At 33.8% G+C, this 25822-nt stretch overlaps 1 protein-coding gene across 1 annotated transcript in view; it reads left to right on the top strand.

Moving 5' to 3' along the window:
- MCM9 (minichromosome maintenance 9 homologous recombination repair factor) overlaps window positions 1-25822 on the top strand; it is a 187325-nt gene that overhangs the window by 116373 nt on the left and 45130 nt on the right. Inside the window, exon 8 of the mRNA XM_074310001.1 lies at window positions 4242-4416. Within this exon, the coding sequence (XP_074166102.1) occupies window positions 4242-4416 (175 nt within the window). The remainder of the gene's footprint in view (window positions 1-4241; window positions 4417-25822) is intronic.

Raw genomic sequence — 25822 nt, forward strand, 5'->3', positions numbered from 1 at the left:
CTTGATCATTATCAACCTTTTAAAGCTGCCAGAACATTCTTACCCTTATAAATAGTTTTTCTTGTTGTCTTGGATAACATTTTAGACATTCTTGTTGTCTTTGATAACATTTATCTTTTAAGAAAATTACTTTGAAGTCATTGATTTTTATTAAACACTTTTATTTTTTTTTTTCCCTTTTGGTATACTCTATTTTGCCTGTTCTTTCCTTTTTCATATTTGTTGCATAATCTTAAGTGATTCTGAGTGAAATTCCTTTTTATGTGACCTGTAACTTCATGGCTTCTAATTTTTTTTTTCTTTGACCTAAAAGTAATGATGATTGATAGTAATGACAGTCATAATTTAGAGTATATCATATTTTGTGAAATATGACATAAATTTTATCTATAGGGTTTCAGTAGCTCCTAAAAGTTCTTCTATGATTTTTTTCCCTAAAGTTCAGTTTTATTTTATTATAAATTTAAATTTTTTCCCTTCCAACCTTCCTATTCTCTTCCCACGAATAGGTTAAAAAAAACCTATAAAAGAAAAAGTGAAAGGAAGGAATGAACAAATGAATGAATGAACATTCTCTAATTTGTATTCTGAATCCATCAGCTTTATCTATTGATACATACCATGTTTCATCATGAATCCTTGGGAATTATGGTTGGTCATTGTGTTAATGAAGGTTCTCAAGTCTTTCAGAGCTGATTACCTTTATAATATTGCCTTTATTGTGTAAATTGTTCTGGATTTTGCTCACTTCATTTTGCATTACTTTATAAGTGTTCTTCAGTTTTTCTGAAACTATATCTTTCATTATTATATTAATAATATTGCATCCCATTCATAAGCCATAGCTTGTTCAGATATTCCCCAATTAATGGGTATCCCCTCAGTTTCCAATTCTTTGTCCATACAAAAATAGTTGTTATAAATATTTTTTTGTATGTAGATGCCCTTTTCTCTTTTTCATTTATCTCTTGCTGGTGTAAACTTAGAAACAATATCTATGGGTCAAGAGTTTTCACAATTTAATGGCATAATTTTGATTTGCTTTCCAGAATAGTTGAACTAGTTCTATCAAAACTGCATTAAAATTACCTTTTTTCCAAGTGATTCCAGTATTTGCTGTTTCTTTTTTTGTGAACTTAGCCAACTTGAAGGGTGAAGGGCAATTTTTTTTAAATTCATTTTTCCAAATTATTCCCTCCCTCTCTTCACTCCCTCCCCCCGATGGCAAGTAATCCCATACATTTTACATGTGTTACAATATAACCTAGATACAATATATGTGTAAATACCATTTTCTTGTTGCACATTAATTATTAGCTTCCGAAGATATAAGTAACCTGGGTAGATAGACAGTAGTGCTAACAATTTACATTCACTTCCCAGTGTTCCTTCTCTGGGTATAGTTATTTCTGTCCATCATTGATCAACTGGAAGTGAGTTGGATCTTCTTTATGTTGAAGATTTCCACTTCCATCATAATACATCCTCATACAGTATTGTTGTTGAAGTGTATAGTGATCTTCTGGTTCTGTTCATTTCACTCAGCAACAGTTGATTTAAGTCTCTCCAAGCCTCTCTGTATTCTTCCTGCTGGTCATTTCTTACAGAGCAATAATATTCCATAACCTTCATATACCACAATTTACCCAACCATTCTCCAATTGATGGGCATCCATTCAACTTCCAGTTTCTAGCTACAACAAAAAGAGCTGCCACAAACATTTTGGCACCTACAGGTCCCTTTCCACTTTTTAGTATTTCTTTGGGATATAATCCCAATAACAGCAATGCTGGGTCAAAGGGTATGCACAGTTTGATAACTTTTTGGGCATAGTTCCAGATTACTCTCCAGAATGGCTGGATTCTTTCACAACTCCACCAACAATGTATCAGTGTCCCAGTTTTCCCACATCCCTCCAACATTCATCATTATTTGTTCTTGTCATCTTAGCCAATCTGACAGGTGTATAGTGGTATCTCAGAGTTGTCTTAATTTGCATTTCTCTGATCAGTAGTGATTTGGAACACTCTTTCATATGAATGGAAATAGTTTCAATTTCATCATCTGAGAATTGTCTGTTCATATCCTTTGACCATTTATCAATTGGAGAATGGTTTGGTTTCCTATAAATCAGGGTCAGTTCTCTATATATTTTGGAAATGAGACCTTTGTCAGAACCTTTACTTTTAAAAATATTTTCCCAATTTGTTACTTCCTGAAGGGCAATTTTTAAAATTGCCTTTATCTATTATTAATTTATATCTTTTTTTTTTTTTTTGTCTGTTGATAGTTTGGATTTCTTTATCTGAGAACAGTCTATTTATATGCTTTAACTGTGGGATGGCTCTTATTTTTATAAATTTGGGCTCAATTCCCTACATATCTTAGAAATGAAACCTGTACATGAAAGGAGGGGAGCCATAGACAGACTGAAGAAAGCACTATAACTGAGCTCTTCCACTATTTCCTTACAAACACTTTAAAATAATGCCTCTATAAGGAATTGGAAATTGAGTGGATGCCCATCAAATGGGGAATAGTTGAATAAGTTACAGTATGTGGATGTAATGGAATGTTATTGTTCTGTAAGAAATGATGAGCAGGCTGATTTCAGAAAAAGCCTGGAAAGACTCACATGAACTCATGCTGAATAAAGTGAGAACATTGTACACAGTAACAAGAAGATTATGTGATGATCAACTATGATAGACTTCTCAGCAATGCAGTAATCTTGGACAATTCCAGTAGTCTTAGAACAGAAAATGCCATTCTAGAGGGAGAACTATGGAGACTGAATATAGATCAAAGATTATCATTTTCACCTTTTTTATTTGTTTTCTTTTTCTTTCTCATGTTTTTCCCCCTTTTGTTCTGATTTTTCTTTCAAACTTGACTATTAAGTAAATATGTTTAAAATAATTTTATATGTATAACCTTTATCAGATTGCTTGCTGTCTTGAGAAAGAGGAGATAAGGAAAGGAGAAAGGAAAAAAATGTGGAACTCAAAATCTTATAAAAATGAATGTTGAAAACTATCTTTACATGTAATTGAAAAGATAAACTACTACTGAGAGGAAAAAAAATAAACAAATCCTCAAATTGAATTCTAGAATAACATGGCTAATAAAAGGTTAGGGTGAGACATTTTTCAACCCCTTAAAAAGGGGGGTTGAAACTTTAAAAGATCAAAAGGAGAAGTCTATGATACTGGGCTGGGAGATGGTATGGCAACACCAGCTATGAGTCTTCAAGGCCACTGAGACAACACACACAGCAACTTTAAGAATTCTATCTAGAAGTGGCAAGGGAATTGAAAAACTGATCAGAAAAAGATTATAAGGAACCACTGTGCTAATACTGGGCACAGGACTGTGTATATATGGCAATTCCATTGTATATATTCAGTCCTGGGTTGCAGTTCCAAAGCAGAGAGAAATGCTTGCAATTGCAACAGCATAGGCTTTGGTCATAGTTCCTGTGCAGAGAGATGTCCTAATGCTTATAGCTGCAAATGAGCAGGGACCCTACCTAAGTAAAGTCCAGAGCACAGACCAGGAAAACATTGACTATACCAGTCCTCAGACTATAATAGTTTGTAAGCCCTGAAAACTCACAAACCTTCAGAAATATCTATGAAAACAGCACTGTAAAAAAAACCAAGCTTAGGAGAATAACCTACCTCTTCTCCCTTTCCCCCCACATAAGCAAAGTCCAACTTTAACATAAAATTCAATTAAGAAATAGGCTGGAGAAATGAGGAAAAAGGATCACAAATGAGGATCACAAAAAGCTATAATGATGACAGGAAAGCTCAAGATACAAACTCAGAGAGATACTAATGTAAAAACATCTACAAGTAAAGCAGGAGAAAAAAAGGAAATTGGATACAAGCAAATGAGAATTCCTAGAAGAACTAAAGAAAGTTAAAAAAGTGATTTTCAAAATAAGTATGGTAGGGACAAAACTGGGAAAAGAAGTTAGATCAATGCAAGAAAATTATAAGAATCAAAAGTTTGGAAAAAGAGGGAAAAAATACTGAAGAAAATAACACCTTAAAAAAACTACACAGAATTGCTCTAATGTTAAAGAGGCACTAAATCTTAGTGAATAAAATAACTCTTTAAAAAGTAGAATTGACCAAATAGAAAAAGAGTTGTTGATCTTTTTACTTCCTTTTGTATGCACAAAGTATGCCTGTGATAAATATTAAGTTTGAATGACATGCTTTTTTCTTTGTAGGCTTGACAGTGACTGCTGTGAAAGATTCTGGAGAATGGAATTTGGAAGCTGGAGCATTAGTCCTTGCAGATGGAGGTCTTTGCTGTATTGATGAGTTTAACAGTCTCAAGGAGCATGATAGGACCAGTATCCATGAAGCAATGGAACAACAGACCATCAGTGTTGCTAAGGCTGGGTAAGATTTTCTTTTTAGCTGATTTGTAGGTTTATTTTGCTTGATTATGTTAACTTATTACAAGGGAAAGTTGTTTTTTTAATTTTGGAGGTGGGCAGATGGGAATTTAGAAGAATTGCCAAAGGAAAAAAGGACCTTTTAAAAATGCACATTAGAGGTCAGAAGGAAAGTTCAGAGGGCAACACAGGCAAATGCAATTGTTTTGAAGCTTACATTGAATTTTGTGAATAAACAGATAATATATACTACTATTTGTGGACATATTAAACTACATAATGAGATTCATAGTTTCTTATGTATAAACAATGTCCTGTTTTGTCTCAGTCCCCTTCTGAACTTTCTTTTGCTCTCTTCTGTGTATTTTTGTAAAGTTTCATTGCTGCTCTTCTTTTTTCATCACTATCACTAATTACTCATACAACTTTTCTCTTTGAAAAGCCTCTGAAAGTAACCATTAAATATAGACAAACACAACAAATTGACAATTAGTTATGACTATGTATATTTTATTCTATACATCTATGCTATCTCCTCAGTGTTCTGTAGACCTGAGAGATCATTGAGTTGATTAGAGTTCTTAAGCGGTCAGATCATTTTATTTTACAGTGATATAGTCATTATATAAATTATTCTTGTTCTGCTCATTTCAATCTTGATTCCTTTGTAAAAATCCAGATCTCTGTGAATCTGCCCCTTTCATCACTTCTTAAAACAAAATTATAATACATTACATTTATATAATCATATTTTTAATGGAGTTTGATTTTTAATTCTGAGTTCTCTCCCTTCTTCACCTATTGAAAAAATGAGAAAAAAAACCATATATATTATATACACACACACACACACACACACACATCATTTCCTCTACTAGCCATGTCCGAAAATAAAATATGTTTTTATCTGCACTCTTTGAGTCTGTGTTAGCTCTCTGAGAGCAGATAGCATGTTTCATTATGTGCCCTTTGGAATCATGTTTGGTCATTGTATCAAAAAAAGTAAGTTATCTTTACAATATTGTTGTTATTGCATAAAATGCTTTCTTGATTCATATCACTTGACTGTGTGTACAAGTCTTCTCTTTTTTTCCCTAAATGATCTTCCTTCATCCTTTCTTACAATACAATATTATTTTATCATATTTATATACCATAATTTATTCAGCCATTCCCCAACTGATGAGCATCCAGTTTATTTCCAGTTGCTTGTTACAACAAAACATTCAGCTATAAATATTTGTATACATTTCTATTGGGGGGCTGTAGTGGAATCTAGAATCACTATGTCAAAGGATATTTCATGGTTAGTCTCTTTGGGCATATAACCAGTCAAGTATTTATTAAGCTCTTACTATGTCCTAAGCCCTGTGCAGAGCACTGAGGATACAAAGAAAACCCAAACAAATCCTTACCATCAAAGAATTTATGCTCATTTTGGGGAGACACCTATGCATATCTGATAATAACACAGAGATGGAAGGTAACTTTGAGGAGAAGGTAGAAGCAGCTGGGGGGCTGAGGAAAGCTCTCCTACAGAATAGTTCCAAATGGCTTTCCAGAATAGTTGTATCAGTTCATAGCTATTCCAACAGTGCACTAGTTTGCCTGAATTCCCACAATCTATTTCATCATTGCCATTTCCCACTTTCATCATCTTTGCCTATGTGCTGAGTGTGAGGTAGAATAAAAGTTTTGCTGCTCATATCCTTGAGAGGCAATGGAGTGTAGTAGATACCCCTGAGTTCACATCTACCTCTGAAACATCTTTAAACCCTTAATAGTCATTAAACTCCTCAGTGTTCTAGATAACTCTTTAGGAGCATAAATAGCAGATATAACCTGCATTGGGAGATGGCATTTACTTGGCCTGAATTTCCCTTTACCAATTATATCACATATCTAGAGTTCTTGTCCCTACCTCTTTCTTTTATAAGTAGTAATTTGAGTCATTTCTTCATTTGGTTATTGACAATTTATGCTTCTTTATTTGAAAACAATTTGTTCCTATCCCTTGACCAGTTTTCCACAAGGGAATGGCATTTAGTCATGTATTTCTACCAATTCTTTGCATATCTTGGACATCAGATCTTTATCAGAGAAATGTATTGCTTCCCATCACATTCTAAACTGTGTTTAGGTATTTTGTGCAAAACCTTTTCAAGTTTATGTGATCAAAATAGTCCATTTTATCTTTTCAAATCACTTCTGACATTTGTTCATGAATTTTTTCCCCTAGGTGGGATTTGCTCTCATCTTATAGGCCTAAGGAACGAACTAGACAAGCCTATTAAAATTGCTTATGCTGCAGCACCGCTATTGTCCCCAAGTATTACATGCCAGATACACAATTTTCTAACTCTTAGCTAGTAAATTCCAGAATGAAAAGAAGTTTCTTCTCAAGACATTATTATCAGACCAAACAAGTTCAATTCAGTGACTACTTACTGAGCTTTTAGAGCCTTATTGTGGTTTTTTGCTATCTTTTAAATTTATATCACCATCATTATGCCGATTTTTTAAAAATTTACTATTGATTGTATGATGATCTTTTAACTCCATAGTGTACTAGGTGCATTGTAACATAAGAAGAAAAACAATGGCCCTTAGAGTTCTAAAACCTATGGGTCAAGTTTTAGTTTTGCTTTAGTTGAGTAACTTAATCTTTCCTAGCTGTAATATCCTCTTTCTGCCATAGGGATAATGACACTTTTGCCCTAGCTGCTTTACAAATTACTATGAGAATTAAATGAGTTAATGTTGAAATGAAGTCCATTCATAAATGAATCAATGATAAGACATTTATTAAGTTCTTACTGAGAGCACTGTGCTTTAAGCCCTGGGGATACAAATAAACAGGAAAAACAATCCCTGACCACAAAGAAGAAAACACACAGAGGAGAATTAGAAAGGGTACAGAAACAGTGACAAGAGGGGAATGGGGACAGGAGGGGGAAGGAAACAAGAAGAGCAGTATCATTTGGAGGTGGCCAAGAAATGAAAAATCCACCCAACAGACCCCAGCATCCTGAGACAGAGTCCATAGGTCACTAGGAAGAGAATTGAGAGGATAAGGAAGTGGACTGGAGTGCAAGTGAAGTTTGAACATGGGCAGAAAGATAAGAAATATATAAGATAAAGGGTACATGACAATGGATGTTGTTGTTATTGTTAAGTCATATCTGACTCTTTGTGATGCCCTGTGGGGCTTTCTTGGCAAAAATACTGAAGTGGTTTGCCAGTTCCTTCTCCCATAGGTTAAAGCAACAGAGGTTAAGTTACTTTCCTAGGATCACACAGCTAGTGAGTATCTTGAGACCAAATTTGAGCTCAGATCTTCTTTATTTTGATTTTTTGAATTATTCAAGAAATAAATGTAAGATGGCTCTGTCTGCCTTAATTTTCCATTTTAACAACTCTTGGGATACTATAGTATTCTTCAAATTCACTAACAGTCATATTTGCAAAAATGATTCTCCAATCTGTTTTTAATGATAAAAGAACGTTCAGCACTCCCCTTTGCCCAAGCCAAGCATCCAGTACTGTCTATAAGACCTTTATTTTCTTTTGAAATGCAAGAATGTGAACCATAAATCTATAAATCATTTTTCTTGTCCTAATATTATAATTTAATTTTCATTAAAACCATAGAAATGGTAGGATCTGTATTCAATTCTCTTCCACCTTAGTTCCCAAGTTCTGTAGTTAACAATGTTTCCAATGTAATAAAGCATGGTCCATCAGTGAGGATGATAATCTGTTACAAAGAAATAACACAATTTCATAGAATTCTATTGCTTGAAGAGATTTTAGAGCCTAGCACCCTCATTTTATACCTAAATAAACTAACATCCAGAATATTTCAACTTTCCCAGGTTCACACAACAAGATAGCTGGAAGTAGAATCCGGGACTCACTATACTCTGACTCCTTTTCTTTATGATTTTTAAATAAGGTTGCTCAGAGCTGTCACCATTACTAAGCAGCAACATAAATAAAATATAGCCAATGGATGTCTCTTTAAAAGAAAAAAAAAAAACTAGAATTCTTGCATTTAATAAAAATCAACAAATGAACTTCTTTCTAAGCTATTCTACCACAGACAAGAATGAGAAGAGTTCTTTGGTTTTTCTTTGTCTGCCCCTTGTATCTTCAGTGTCAGATGTTTTGAGGAAGAGGGCTTACATTATCCCCTTACAGTTGAATTTCAGCATATTTCTAAGAAGTTTCTGAGAATTAAGGAGGAAGACTTCTTGAATTAAAGAACAAAACCAAGAAATCAGAAATTCTAGTTTGAAAAACCCAATTGCAAAGATACATTAGCCATATCTAAATATTGAATGGCATGCCTTTATTAGAGTAATTATGCACCCCACCAAAAGTAAGAAACTAAAAATGTGCAATTATTTGCCTTGTTGAATATAACGATGTCCTTTCTTGAAAAGTTTACAGAGAAATGGCATTTCTATAGCTCCCAAATAATCTGGAGGCATAGGCATAAAGAAGAGGCAAGTAGCTTTAGCTTGCAGCTCTGCTGGAGAGCTTTTTATTTTTTCCACATTAACAATGGTAAAGTAAGCCTTATCCAAAATTCTTGCTTGAAGAATCAGAAATTAAACATTGCTGAGATAAGTTTTGAGCTTTCATTTGCCATAATCTCACATAAGAAAGTAGTGTCAGGATAGTAGAATTTGATGTTGATATTATGCATCCACCTCCTACTTTTTTGTCCTATTCCATTCTTTTTTTTTAGTACTAGCTTTTTATTTTTCCAAATACAAACAAAGATAGTTTTCAACATTTGCCTCTGCAAAACGTTAAGTTCCAAATTTTTCTTCTTCCCTCCTCCCCTCCCCTAGACAGCAAGCAGTCCAATATAGGTTAGACATATTTCTATATTGGCATACTATGCAAGAAAAATTAGATCAAAAGGGAAAAAAATGCTACTTCATTCTTAATCTCCTGACAGATTAAGTGTACTAATTAATAAGTGTACTAATACACTGCTATTAGTAAGTAGGAGAACATGTTTTTTCATCTCTCTAAGATGGAAAGTTCATAATTCATTCATTCATTTAATTAACAAACATTTATCAAGAGGCTACTGTATGCAGTAGTTTGTTCCAGGAATTGGGAGATACAAAATGTAGATGTTCCCTGCCTTCATGTTGCTTGCAGTATGGTAGAATATAAGATACAAAGACAAATAATGATAATATACAATATTATATTTTAAATGCCTTTAAGAGTTGTAAAATAAAGTGCTTTGAGAGGTCCAAAGGAGAAGGTCATTATTATCTTAAGGATCTTGGAAGATTTTATGAAAGGAATGGCATTTGAATTGGATTTTTGATAGGAGCTTAACAAATGAAAAGAGGAAAGGATTAGGGAACAGTGTGAGCAAAAGCATGGAGATGGGAGAGTATAGTTTTGTTCTCAAATCAAAGAGTGATTCAGTTTGCATTGAAGCATTCCAGGATTCCAGCATTTGTAGTAATATAGTATCACCAAAAGAGTTTTGATGTTTTAAAGACTGAACTTTGTTTTAGGGAGAAACTGAAAGTGATTAAAAGTACTGTGCAGTTTCTCAAATATAACCCACCCTACTTTTTTTCTTCCTTTCAATTTTGGGTATAGTTAATTATCTATCAGCAGTATAGAGTAACACCGGTGAGATGCCCATCCAAATTGTCAGATTCTAAACGATGCTTAGCCCCCAGAAAGTCCTTGGGTCTTAGAAGCATTGATGAAATTCAGGGGTTTTATCATTTTATAGCATTCTTTATTTTGCTTATGTGCTTAATAATATAAATAATGTTCATCTCTCTTCTTTACTCCCTGATTATAAAAACATTTGAATAATTTGCATTGCCCAAGAAGGAAGAAAATAGAGCAAGACTCCCAGTTGTTTAATGGGGAAAAAAGAAAATTAAACACTTCATATCAACCAAAATAACTTTGAGATCTTAATAACTCTTGTATTTTCTCTTTAATTACCATCTACAAAAAGGCATACCTATAATCTTGTTTTACTTCCATGATGTTGCATTTTCATTTTATTCATCATACCTCTCAAAATCATAGAAGTATTAGCAGATTTGAGTTCTGCCATCAACCTTGAAAAGTTTACCAATATCACAGAAAGTCAATAAAATAATAATTTCATTCAATTCAATAAGCAATTTATTAAGCCTCTGCTATGTTAAGATTATCGTACTATATAATACTATACTTGTATATCGTACTATACAAGTTACTGGAAAAAACATCAATCACTGATCTCAAGAAGTTTATATTCCACTGAGAGAAAATGGTTGGTAGCTTCAGAGTGGGTGGGAACAGACAGAGCCAAGACACATTTTACAAATGCCCTGAAGAACAGCTTCAGTAAACAAGACAAAAACATAGAAATAACTAGAAAAGAACAACAGAAAAAATACTGACTTGATGAGGAACTCCCTAGAAATCAAACTTTTTTTTTCTAAGTTAAGTTGTTGAGCAAACTGGAACATAGAACTAGGAAGGAATGATAGACTTTCCATACAATGGCTGGGAACCAACCCAAAGACTGCAACTTCATGCGGAGAAAATATTTTCTGAAGCTGCACTACCAACCATTAGCACTGTCAGCAAAGGACAGTAAAACAAATGAGTATATGTGGGGTATGCTCTGAAGCTGCTATCCAAACCCCAGGTACTCATATCAGCAAGTCGGGCCCCGAGAGCATCACTGCTGCTTTTTTCTCTTAGGATTCTAGGGGTAACTGTGAGGGGTTTGGGATTTTTTCCTAGTACTAGAATTCAAAAACTCCTACCAATGTGTCATGTTGGTAAGTAGGTTTAATTAACTTTTGGAAAAAGGGTCTTACTAAGGTAACACAGTATGAGACAGGTAGGAGAGAAAGAGAATAAGCAGTTACATAGTATTTACTATGTACTAAGCATCATCATTATATCTTTTATAAAGTACTTGCTATGTGTCAGTCAGGGGCAGCAAAGTGGCATTATAGACTGGCCTGGAGTCAGACAAAGTCGAATCCAGCCTCAAACACTTACTAGCTCTGTGATCCTGGGCAAGTCACTTAACCCTATTTGCCTCAGTTTCCTCATCTTGGAATGAGCTGGAAGAAGAAAATGCTAAGCCACTCCAATATCTCTGCTGAGAAATCTCAGTAGTGCCACAAAGAGTCAGACATGATTGAAATGACTGAACAACACAATATGTGCCAGGCACTGTGCTAAATGATTTACAAATATTTTCTCATTTCATCCTCACAACAACAAATTAAAGTTTAAAAAAATTCAAGTTACAAAAAAGTAAAAATTTTATGATTCTCTAATGCATCTTTGATCCTAGTGATTTGACTGCTCCCTCTAAAACATTCATTCTTGACTCATTCATGCCTGCCTATCTATGCAACTATCATGCATGTACAAATCTACCACAAGTAGTCCAGCCAATTCAGTGGGTCTTACTTGCATCATCTGGATAGTAAGTGGATGGTGGAGACTGTTTCATACCTTTTGTACTTACGCCTTGCATGGTGCCTTACTAAACTCATACATAGGAAGTGCTTAATAAATGCCTGTGATTGATTATTGTGGAATGACTGGTATATCAGGCTTTTTTCTTGTTGCCTTTTTTGGTGGCTTTTTTACCCTACTTTTTCATAATTCCTTATTTGTAATATATTGCAGCCTGTTTACATTCAATGTATGTTGCTTCTCCATTGGCATTTGGGAGATTTTTTACCACAGTTCTTAGGAAATAGTAGTATTTTGTAACTTACATTCATACAAAAAATGGAAAAAATTTTTGTTTTAGTCAGAAGCTTATGATCTTTAAGAACTATAGAGTTGCTCAGAGGACATCTCATTTTTCTCCTGCTCATCTTCAGGCCCACTTCACTGTCTTTCTAAAGATATATGTACCAATAGACAAAGTGAAATCTTTCAAATGATTATGAATCTTATTCAGGTGACCTTGCAGTATTTCTTTGTTTTATAACAATCTTTAAAATATTAACAAACAGGAACATCTAGAGAGAGACATAGCATCTGTAGGGAATCCCTCTGCTCTGAATTTACTCCATGACAATAGCAGAAATCTTTGGCTAATATACAACTCCCTGTTTTATATTTCCTTGATGTTAATAATCAATAATCAATAGAATTATATCTGTTATACTTTCAGGAATATATACATGTACATATCTATGTAATATAAATAATCAAATACAAGGAATAATAATATTCTGGTATATTTTATTTATTTATTTATTTATTTATTTATTTATTTATTTATACACACTTCAATTCACAAAAGTGCTTTTTAAAAATATTCAACAAATAACAAGCATAGGGAGAATTAGCATTCTCTGTATCTTTTAATTAACCTGTTGTAGAAAGCTCTTGTACAAAAGTATGCCTATTCCGTTCTTATACTGTCATCAAGGAAGTCTTCAATTAGTGTGTAGACTGTCCCATAACAATTTTTAATAATAATAGCTTTATATTTTTCAAAGTACATGCAAAGATAGTTTTCAGCATTTACCCTGCAAAACCTTGTGTTTCAAATTTTTCTCCCTCCCTTCCCCCTATTCCTTTTCCCTAGACAGCAAACAATCTAATATATGCTAAATATATGCAATTCTTCTATACATATTTCCACATTTATATAATTTATTAATCCATTCCCCAATTGATGGGCATCTATTTATTTTACCTATTTATTCTTTACCTATTTTTATTCATTACCTATTTATTCTTTACCACCACAGAAATCGCTACTACAAAATTTGTAAGAATTTTACAAGAAAAGTTAGATCAAAAAGGGAAAAAATGAGAAAGAAAAAAATAGTAAGCAAACAACAACAACAAAAGTGAAAATACTATGTTGTGATCCACATTCAGTTCCCATGGTCCTCTCTCTGGATAAAGATGCCTTTCTCCATCACAAGTCTATTGGAATTGGCCTGAATCACCACATTGCCTCATAACAATTTTTAAATAGATGTTCAACTACTTAGAGGACTTGGTGAGTAGTTTTAGGTTCTGGGACAAGGCCAAAAGTAAGGTTACAGATAGGAAAATAGGAAAATGTATGAGTTTTTAAAAAATAATTTTAAGTAATTCATGTACTTTCATTTTTTACACATTTCCATACGAGTTGGGTGAGAAAAGCCAGAACAAAAAGGAAAAAACAGAAAGAAAAAAAAAAAACAGGTGAAAACTATGCTTCAAATTAGGAGAACAAGAAATAGTCTATCTCTCAGAATTGTGCAGAAGGAAGGAATTTATGGCTAAAGAAGAACTTGAGTACATTATGAAATGCAAAGTAGATAAATTTGATTATATTAAATTTTTTTTCCCCTGAGGCTGGGGTTAAGTGACTTGCCCAGGGTCACACATGATTATATTAAATTAAAAAGGTTTTGTATAAACAAAACCGATGCAGCCAAAATTAGAAGGAAAGCAGAAAACTGGAAAAAAAATTTTTTTACCTCTAATGTTTCTGATAAAGACTTCATTTCTAAAATATATAATTGACCCAAATTTATAAGAATATAAGCCAATCCCCAATTATTAAATGGTCAAAGGATATGAACAGATGATTTTCAGATGAAGAAATTAAAGCCATCTATAGTCATATGAAGAAATCCTCTAAATCACTATTGATTTGTAAATTAAAACAACTCTGAGGTACTATTTCACACCTCTCAGATTGGCTAAGATGACAGGAAAGCATAATGATAAATGTAAGAGGAGATGTGGGAAAACTGAGACATTAATATATTGTTGGAGTTATGAAGTGATCCAACCAATTTGAACTGTGCCCAAAGGGCTATCAAATTGTATATATCCTTTGATGCAACAGTGTCTCTACTGGGCCTTTATTCCAAAGAGATCATTAAAAAACCAAAACAAAAACAAAAAACAGAAAAGGACTCACATGTGCAAAAATTTTGTAGCAGTACTTTCTGTGGTGATAAAGAATAGGAATATGAGTGGATGCCCATCAATTGGGGAATGGCTGAATAAGTTATGCCATATGAATGTAATGAAATATTATTGTTCTATAAGAAATGATGAGCAGGCTGATTTCAGAAAAACCTGGAATGACTTATATGAACTAATACTAAGTGAAGTGAATAGAACTAAGAGAACATTGTACACAGGAACCAACAAGATTATGTGATGATCAATTCTGATGGATTTTGCTCTCTCTCTCTCTTTTTTTTTTTTTTTTTTTTTTTTTTTTTGATTTTGCTCTTTTCAACAATGTGGTGATTCAAGGAAATTCCAATAGACTTGTGATAGAAAGAGCCATCTGCATTCAGAGAGAGAATTATGGGGACTGAATCTATCACAGAGTAGTGTTTTTCACCTTTGTCATTGTTGTAATGTCTAATTTGTTTTTTTCTTTCTCATTTTTTCCCTTTTGATCTGATTTTTCTTATGCAGTATGATAATTGTGAAAATATGTTTAGAAGAATTGCACGTTTCAACCAATATTGTATTATTTGCTGTCTAAGGGAGGGGGGAGAAGGGATGAAAAGAGAAAAATTTGGAACACAAAGTTTTACAAAGGTGAATGTTGAAACCTGTCTTTGCATGTATTTTGAAAAGTAAAAAGCTTTGATTACAAAATAATTAAAAATAAGTTTAAAAGAAAACTATGCTTCAATTCGCATTCAGTCTGCATAGTTGTCTCTCTGGATGCAGATGGCATTTTCCATCCTAAGTTTATTAGAATTGCATTGGATTACTAAATTGCAGAGAAGAGCTAATTCTATCATAGTTGATCATAATAGTCTTGCTGTTCCTGTGTACAGTGTTTTCCTGGTTCTGCTCATTTCACTTAGGATTAGTTTTTATTTTTGTGCATGTGGGTTCTTTTTCTCCTTTTATGATCTCATTGAGATACAGACCCAGTAATAGCACAGCATATGACTTTTTTGTATTTTAATCCCCCATACTTAATACAGTGCCTGGAACATAGTAAGCAATTAATAAATATGTTTTCATTTATCCATCTATATTGATTAATAGTTATCAATATTCTCTTAATCATTTTTATTGGTAATAATAAGAACTGGAATTTTCTCCATCCCTTTGGTATATTTTTTTCAGATAACTTAAGAATCTCTTTCTTGATGTCTTGTAAACTGTATTACCTATTCCAAAGTTTTTTTGTTGATGATAATCTAGTTTAACTGCTTTTCCCATCTTTGTTTTTTTCAGTGCCATTTTTACTTTTTTAGATAGCACATCTGGAAATGTGATGTTAGAATCAAAATATTATGGCTCTGATGTCTTCTCTTGGTAAAAAGTTTGTTCCAAATAACATTACACTTCTTTTCCACTTTTAATGTTTATTATCTTCCCAGTTTCATACGTACATACTCTTGTCAAGCTTTCTATAAACTCATTTCTCTCTCTCCTGTTTCTCACTGTTTTATGAGGTGGTACTACTCATAATTTTCACCATCTTTCTCCCTAAAATTTTATAAACAAGTTTATATTTTGAATTGGTATTGCTTAAACCTGTTTTACTTCCTTTGTCAAAGAGGATTATGGCTAAGGAGGTTTCTAAGCTTTTTATTCTCCTTATTATGACAATTGATTTAAATAACTTAAACTTCCTTTGGAAATTATTCAAATCAAAGTTTGTATGCATTTCTCTGTCTGGTTCAAATTTTTGGTGTCAATAATTTGCATACCATGCTTTCTCATTTTCATTCTTTTCAACTAGTTTTATATTTTTTATTGTTATTCTAATAAATATTTTTCTAACTATGATTTGTAATTGGATTCAGGAATTCACTGCATCAATGTATCATTTTATGTCAAAATATGATCATTTCATTTTTGTGATGTTATTTGATGCTCACAATATCTGACTCTTCCCTGTCTCTTCCTAATAAAAATATTAATAACCTGTAAAAGTTATGTTTTTGTATAACTTAAAAGTTTATGACTTATTCCTTAATCCTGAATCATATTTTCTAGCACATCTTTCACCATCTTAACCTATTCTCAGTCCTTTTCAGTATGGCTTCATACTATTCCATTAAACTGACACTATTCTTTCTAGTTATTAATTACTCAAATCAGGAGGACTTATCAGTCCTTGTTCTTTATGACATGTCTGCAAGTTTTGGTCACTGTTGACCAACTCCTCCTGCTGGACAATTCTCTCTTCTCTTGCCTTCCATGAAATTCCTTTCTTTTGAATTTTTTGTTAACTATGTTTACATTACTTCTATCATCTTTGCTGTTCCTTAGTCATCCTATTCCTAATTAATAAGTGTAGCTTTTCTTTGTGTCTTCTTGCTTTCCTTCTCATTGTTCTCTCACCTGTAATTTTTTCAGCTCTCATCGTTCAGTTATCCTTTCAATGTAGATAACTATAAAATCTACAAATTTAGTCTGATTTTTTTCCCCTGAAATTACACTGTTTCCTATGAAATCTCTTCTTATTAATATCCTACAATCACCTCAAAATGAATATGTCCAAAACAAAACTCATTTATTTTCCCCAAAATTCAGCCCTCATTCATCTTCTCATTTTTCTGTTGAGGGCCTCTCCGGACTAATTTACCACCTTGAACTCATTTTAATTTTTCCCTCTCCTTTACCCTGTGTTATTGCTAAGTCATGTTGCGTTTTCATGCCTTTCAGACAATTGAAACTACTTTTTCCAAACTCACAAATGATCTCTTAATTGCCAGATCTAAATAGCTTTTTTTAGTCTTCATTCTTCTTGACTCATAATAATATTTGACACTTTATCACAACCTTCTCTTGTTCATTCTCTCCTTTCCAGTTTTTCTGACACTGCTTTTTCCCTGGTTTTCATTCTGTTTGTCTGACCATCCTTCCTCAGACTCCATTATTACATATTTATTCTAGGCATATCCATTAATCATGGATGTCCTCCATGACTTTATATTTGTCCATCTCTACTATTTTATTTATTGTTGCTATCTGCCCCAATGGGTTCAACTGTTATCTCTACATAGATGGTTCCTGTATTTATATATCTAGCCCTAACCTTACTTTTGAACTTTTTTCTCATATTACCAGCTCTTAGACCAGTTCTTTGTTGAAATAAATATCTTGTATCTTAAACTCAAGTTATATAAAGCTGAACTCAATTATTGTTTTCCTCAAAACTCCCCCTTCCTAATTTCCCTATCATCAATCATCCTCCAGTTACCCAGAACCACGGTGTCATTCACAGTACCTCTCTTACATTCCCGCCACTATTTAATGCTTCTAAGTCTTTCTATCATCTTTCACATTCATCTCATTTTTCTACTCACACAGCCATTATCCTGACATAAAACTATTATCATCTCAATCTAGACTATTGCAACAGTATTCTCTTTGGTTACCCTGCCACTGAACTCTTACCTACTTCTATCCATTTTCAACTTAGCTACCAAAGTGATTTTCATAAAATGAAGGTTTAACCATGTTATCCCTTTGCCCCTCAGTGAACTTTATTTGTTCTGTTACCAACAAGTTTAAATATAAAATATTCTGTTGGTCACTTGAATCACTTGACAACCTTACCTTTTCCTACCTTTCCAATTTTCTAGTACTTTCTCTCCTATGTGCTTTATAGTCCAATAAAACTTACTTTCTTTTTGAACCTTGCCCATAACTCTTCATCTCTCAAATCTGTGCCAAACCTAAGGATTGTTCCCACCTGGTAGGAGCCAGTTATAATTTGTCTTTTCTTCTTATTTAACCTTTTCTTAGATTTATATTCTAAGAATAGATTTGTAATAGTTCCAGCTAATATTTGGTTTTTTTAAATCTGTTCCTCCCTTTTAAACCCTAGTAACTTTTCCTTTATAATTTTACTGTAGAATCATATTTATATCACTTAGTCAACAAACATTTATTAGTGCCTACTATATGCCATGTGCTGAACTGAGCATACAAAGAAAGGCAAAAGATAGCTCCTGCTCTCAGAGTTTACAATCTAATGGAAGAGACAATGTGCAAACAAATATATACAAAGTGAGCTATGTGTAAGATAAATAGAAAATAACAGAGGGTAGACACTGGAATTAAAAGGGGATGGGGAAGGCTTCCTGTAGAAGATGGGATTTTAATTTAGAACTTATAGAAAGCCATGTAGAATCAATAGTCAGAATTGAGGAAGGAGAGAATTTCAGGTTGGGAACAGGCAGGGAAACTACCCAGGACAAAGAAATGGAGTGTCTTATTTTTAAAACAAGCAGAAGGCTAATGTCACTGGATCCAAGAGTATGTGTTGGGGAGTAAGAAGACTGGAAAGGTAGAAGGGAAAACTTGAATGCCAAAGATAACATTTTATATTTGCTTTTGGAGGCAATAGGAAACATCTGGAGTTTAAAGAGCAACATAATTGGACCTGCGTTGTAGGAAAATCACTTTAGTGGCTTGATGGAAGAAGATTGGAACAAGACTTGAGGCAGCCAGATTCACCTGCAGGCTAGGTTTGGGATATTAGGATCTGCCTGCATTAGAGTGATGATATTGTCAAAGAAGCGAGGGAGACATAGTCAAGAGATATTGCAAAGGTGAAATTAGTTGATCTTTGCATCAGCTTGGATATGGACAGGAAAGTGGTGATTGATAGTAGGGAATCCAGGATGACTCCTGGGTTGTGAACCTGGGGAACTGGGAAAATAGTATTGCCCTCTTGTAGAGAGCCAGAACTCTGGAGCAGTATACTTGAAACAAGGAGTTAACTCAGTGGAATTCCAGAGTGGATCTTGGTTTCAGACAGAAATGCAAGGAGTCAGGGGGGCCATCACGAGGCTGATAAAAGATGGAATCTTGTCTCAGTGGAGAAGTGAAGGAGCCAGGACTGCCACCAATGAGGGTCTTTATCTTCCAGTCTGTCTTCCTCCCAGATCTCTTAGCTCTTATATACTCTATTATAAGTATATCATCAACAAGTTTTAGGATTAAATCAATCATACTGAACTAGAGAACTGTTAATCACCATGCTAAACTAGATAATCTTTTATTATCAATTCCACTAAGTTAACATCTTGTTTCAAGTGTACTTGTCCAGAGTAGGTAGAAGCAATGGAGAGTTCAAGAAGAAAGATAATGACTTCTATTTTGGACATAGTGAGTTTAAGATGTCCACTGGACATATAGATTAAGATGTCTGAAGATAGTTGGAGATGTGAGATTAAAGCTCAGAAGAGAAATTAAAGTAGGAAAGGTAGATTTGAGAATTGTAAGGGATTAAGAAAAATAGAGGAAAAGTGGAGGCATGTTATGGGCTAGAACTTGAAACAAAGTGCTAATACCCATACTTAGTTCATACCTTTAAAGGAGTTCATACATTAATACATACCTTTAGAGAGCATATATAATCTAGGAGCCTCAACTAGGATTGACTTCAGGAAATTCACAAGTCAGAAGCCCATAAGCCCACTCTTGGAGACAGAGTCAGATTCATTCCAACTTCCACTTTTGTGCTGGCTGGGGACTTCAGGAGATTCAGAGCCATGATTCAGTTGAGGAGATTCACAAGTTGGGCAGAAAGAAGGAAGACAGAGAAGTGGTGGCAAGGGAACACTGAAACCAAGATCTGGTAGCCCTCCAGAAAACTAGCCGAGCCCCAAGTGAAGGAGATGAGATTTAGAAAGAGACAGTAAAGGATTTGGACTTTTAACTCCTGGCTGCATTTGAGGTGATTTTTACATTGAACTGAAACTAAGGCGGCCTCCAGAAGTTCCCCAAGAAACCTGCTCCCAAGCCATCCTCATCGCAGATCAAGCAAAAACAAAAATTTATCTAATTAAAAGAGATAAGGAAGGGCATTATATCTTGCTAAAGAGTAGCATAGATAATGAAGCAGTATCAATATTAAACATATACGCACTAAGTGGTGCAGCATCTAAATTCTTAAAAGAGAAATTAAGAGAGCTGCAAGGAGAAATAAACAGCAAAACTATAATAGTGGGAAATCTTAACCTTGCAGTCTCAGAACTAGATAAATCAAACTACAAAATAAATAAGAAAGAAGTCAAAGAGGTAAATAGAATACTAGAAAAGTTTGATATGATAGATCTTTGGCGAAAGCTAAATAGAGACAGAAAGGAGTATACTTTCTTCTCAGCAGTTCATGGAACCTATACAAAAATTGATCATATACTAGGACATAAAAACCTCAAAATCGAATTCAGCAAGGCAGAAATAGTAAATGCATCCTTTTCAGACCACAAAGCAATGAATATAGACCAAAAAATAATTGGAAACTAAATAATCTCATACTAAAGAATGATTGGGTGAAACAGCAAATCATAGACATAATTAATAACTTCACCCAAGAAAATGACAATAATGAGGCATCATACCAAAATGTGTGGGATACAGCCAAAGCAGTAATAAGAGGAAGTTTTATATCTCTAGAGGCCTACTTGCATAAAATAGAGAAAGAAAAGGTCACCGAATTGGGCTTACAACTAAAAATGCTAGAAAAGGAACAAATTAAAAACCCCCAGACAAACAGGAAACTTGAAATTCCAAAAATAAAAGGTGAGATTAATAAAATTGAAAGTAAAAAAACCTATTGAATTAATTAATAAAACTAAGAGTTGGTTCTATGAAAAAAACAACAAAATAGACAAACCCTTAGTAAATCTGATTAAAAAAAGGAAAGAGGAAAAGCAAATTGATAGTCTTAAAAATGAAAAGGGAGAACTCACCACTAATGAAGAGGAAATTAGAACAATAGTTAGGAGCTACTTTGCCCAACTTTATGCCAATAAATTCGATAACTTAAATGAAATGGAAGAATACCTTCAAAAATATAGCTTGCCTAGATTAACAGAGGAAGAAGTAAATAGTCTAAATAGTCCCATCTCAGAAAAAGAAATAGAACAAGCTATTAACCAACTCCCTAAGAAAAAATCCCCAGGACCAGATGGATTTACATGTGAATTCTACCAAACATTTAAAGAACAACTAACTCCAATGCTATATAAACTATTTGAAAAAATAGGGATTGAAGGAGTCCTACCAAATTCTTTTTATGACACAGACATGGTACTGATACCTAAACCAGGTAGACTGAAAACAGAGAAAGAAAGTTAAAGACCAATCTTCCTAATAAATATTGATGCTAAAATCTTAAATAAAATATTAGCAAAAAGACTACAGAAAATCATCCCCTTAAGGATAATACATTATGACCAAGTGGGATTTATACCAGGAATGCAGGGCTGGTTCAATATTAGGAAAATTATTAGCATAATCGACCATATCAATAACCAAATTAACAAAAACCATATGATCATCTCAATAGATGCAGAAAAAGCATTTGATAAAATCCAACATCCATTCCTACTAAAAACACTTGAGAGTATAGGAATAAATGGACTATTCCTTAAAATAATAAGGAGCATATATTTAAAGCCGTCAGTAAACATCATATGTAATGGCGATAAACTGGAACCTTTCCCAATAAGATCAGGAGTGCAACAAGATTGCCCACTATCACCATTACTATTCAATATTGCACTAGAAACGCTAGCCTCGGCAATAAGAGACGAGAAAGAGACTTAAGGAATTAGAGTAGGTAATGAGGAAATCAAACTATCACTCTTTGCAGATGACATGATGGTATACTTAGAGAACCCCAAAGACTCTCCTAAAAAGCTATTAGAAATAATTCAGAACTTTAGCAAAGTTTCAGGATACAAAATAAATCCACATAAATCTTCAGCATTTTTATACATTACCAACACAATCCAACAGCAAGAGATAAAAAGAGAAATTCCATTCAAAATAACGGTCGATAGTATAAAATATTTGGGAATATATCTACCAAAGGAAAGTCAGGAATTATATGAGCAAAATTACAAAACACTTGCCACAAAAATAAAGTCAGATTTAAATAATTGGAAAGACATTAAGTGCTCTTGGATAGGCTGAGTGAATATAATTAAGATGACAATACTCCCTAAACTAATCTATTTATTTAGTGCTATACCAATCAGACTCCCAAGAAACTATTTTAATGACCTAGAAAAAATAACAACAAAATTCATATGGAAGAACAAAAGGTCAAGAATTTCAAGGGAAGTAATGAAAAAAAAAAATCAAATGAAGGTGGTCTAGCTGTATCTGATCTAGAACTATATTATAAAGCAGCAGTCACCAAAACCATTTGGTATTGGCTAAGAAATAGACTAGTTGATCAGTGGCATAGGTTAGGTTCACAGGGCAAGATAGTGAATAAAAATAGCAATCTAGTGTTTGACAAACCCAAAGATCCCAACTTCTGGGATAAGAATTCATTATTTGACAAAAACTGCTGGGAAAACTGGAAATTAGTATGGCAGAAACTAGGCATGGACCCACACTTATCACCACCTACTAAGATAAGATCAAAATGGGTCCATGATTTAGCCATAAAGAATGAGATCATAAATAAACTAGAGGAACATAGGATAGTTTACCTCTCAGACTTGTGGAGAAGGAAGGAATTTGTGAACAAAGGAGAACTAGAGATCATTATTGATCACAAAATAGAAAATTTGGTTACATCAAATTAAGAAGCTTTTGTACAAACAAAACTAATGCAAATAAGATTAGAAGGGAAGTAACAAATTGGGAAAACATTTTTACAGTTAAAGGTTCTGATAAAGGCCTCATCTCCAAAAGAGAATTGACTAATTTATAAGAAATCAAGCCATTCTCCAATTGATAAATGGTCAAAGGATATGAACAGACAATTTTCAGATGATGAAATTGAAATTATTTCCACTCATATGAAAGAGTGTTCCAAATCACTATTGATCAGAGAAATACAAATTAAGACAACTCTGAGATACCACTATACACCTGTCAGATTGGCTAAGATGACAGGAACAAATAATGAAGAATGTTGGAGGGGATGTGGGAAAACTGGGACACTGATGCATTGTTGGTGGAGTTGTAAAAGAATCCATCCATTCTGGAGAGCAATCTGGAATTATGCCCCAAAAGTTATCAAACTGTGCATACCCTTTGATCTAGCATTGCTGCTATTGGGCTTATATCCCAAAGAAATACTAAAGATGAGGAGGGGACCTATATGTGCCAAAATGTTTGTGGCAGCCCTTTTCATGGTGGCTAGAAACTGGAAAATGAATGGATGCCCATCAATTGGAGAATGGTATATAAATTATGGTATATGAATGTTATGGAATATTATTGTTCTCTAAGAAATGACCAACAGGATGAATATAGAGAGACTTGGAGAGACTTACATCAACTGATGCTGAGTGAAATGAGTAGAATTAGGGGATCATTATACACTTCAACAACAATACTATATGAGAATATATTCTGATGGAAGTGGATATTCAACATAGAGAAGAGCTAATCCAATTTCAATTGATCAATGATGGACAGAATCAGCTACATCCAGAAAAGGAACACTGGGAAATGAGTGTAAATTGTTAGCATTTTTTGTTTTTCTCCTCAGGTTATTTTTACCTTCCGAATTCAATTCTCCCTTTTGCAATAACAACAACAACAACAAAATTTGGTTCTGCACATATCTATTGCACCTAGGATATACTATAATATATTTAATATGTATGGGAATGCCTGCCATCTAGGGGAGAGAGTGGAGGGAAGGAGGGAAAAAATTTGGAACAGAAGGGAGTACAAGGGATAATGTTGTAAAAAATTACCTATGCATATATACTGTCAAAAATGTTATAATTATAAAATTAATAAAAAAATACTTTAAAAAAAGAAAGAAAGAAAGAAACCTGCTCCCAGAGAACATTATAATTCCAGAGAAGAACATTACAGAGACACCTATTGTAGATGGCGTTTTCAAGGAGTTTAGCTACAAAAGGCAGAAGCAGTATAGACTAATAGTTAGCTGGGAAGGAAGGCTCAAATGAGAGTTGTTGTTTTTTCAGGATAGAGAAGACATGAGTATGTTTGTTGGCAGTAAGCAATGAGCCAGTAGAGAGAGAAGACTGAAAAAAAGTGAAAGAGTGGGGATGACAAAAGGGGACAATCTTTTGGAGGAGATGGATTGGAATGAAATTGTTTGAACAAGAGGAAGTATTAGCTTTGATAAGGAAGGAGGCTACTTATAAAGCAGCTAGGCGGTGCATGGATAAGCTGGCCCTTGAGTCACTAGGACCTGAGTTCAAATATGTCCTCAGACACTTACTATGGATCCTAGGCAAATCATTTAACTGTTTTCCTATTTCCTCATCTGGAAAATGAGCTAGAGAATAAAATGGTAGAGATGAGAATCTCTGCCTAGAAAACCCCAAATGGCACCACAAAAAGTCAAATGCAAGTAATCAATCAAAAAATAAATAAAATCACTTCATGAAAATGGGGTAAAGGAGGAGAACGTGGCACATGGGTGATGAAAGATGAATAAGAGAGGAGAAAAGCGAATTCATGGTAAATATGAAGGAAGGTTCTCAGCTGAGAGAATGGGAGGAGGGAAAAGAGATTGAAAAGGTTTGAGAGAGCCAATGTGGAGAGTAGGATAGTAAGTTGATAAGGGAGATATTATAAGATTGCCTATCAATGTTTAGGGCCCCAATGAAATTATGTAACATAAATTTGTAGTGCACCCAGTGAGAAAGGTTGTGTGATTTTCTCCACCTCAGTTCAAAAGCATGTAAGTAGGAACAAAGGTGATGAATGATGGGAATGATCCAAAGCTGAGGCTTGACTGTGATATAATATGAGGGTAGGGATTCGTGAGAGGAAGACAGTAAAGAATTGAATTGGTTCATGAAGGAGTCAAAATGAGAAGAGAAGAGAAGAGAGCCTGTTGCAGGGGAAATGGCCTGGGGGAGAAGGGGTCAAGGGATTGGAGGTAATAGTGTAGATGAAGAATAGGGTTATGTAAGGGAAGGCAGGGGAAGAAGTTAAAAGCCATTGATTATGGTCAGATAAGGGGATTTTAGAATTCTTGAACATGGAGGGTGATAGCAAATTGAGAGTATGACCATCTTTGTGTATAACTGAAGTGGAGTGGAGGAATTCAGGGAAGATGAGTAGGTTAAAGAGTGGGTTGTATATTTCAAGAAGTACATATATTTAAAATTTATGTGACCTCATTTTAATCAGAATTTTTTAAACATAATCATACCATTCTTATTTCTCTCTTTTAATGTTTTCTGAGGTAAATGTCTTTCCTCCAAGCAACATGTTTTCTCTTTCTTCTAAATAGCTTTTTATAAATGTTACATTAAAAATTAATGTATGACCTCACCACATCTGGCCAGCAACACTCCTGAATGTTTCCAAATTAGATAAAAATATAATTGGGAAATTTTTAACAATAAACAAATACAATAAAACATTTAAAAAATCAATATAATTAATTAATCATGCTTTACAACTATTGATATTTAATA

Source organism: Sminthopsis crassicaudata, chromosome 4 (genome assembly GCF_048593235.1).
Source record: "Sminthopsis crassicaudata isolate SCR6 chromosome 4, ASM4859323v1, whole genome shotgun sequence".
In the NCBI taxonomy this organism is placed as follows: Eukaryota; Metazoa; Chordata; class Mammalia; order Dasyuromorphia; family Dasyuridae; genus Sminthopsis; species Sminthopsis crassicaudata.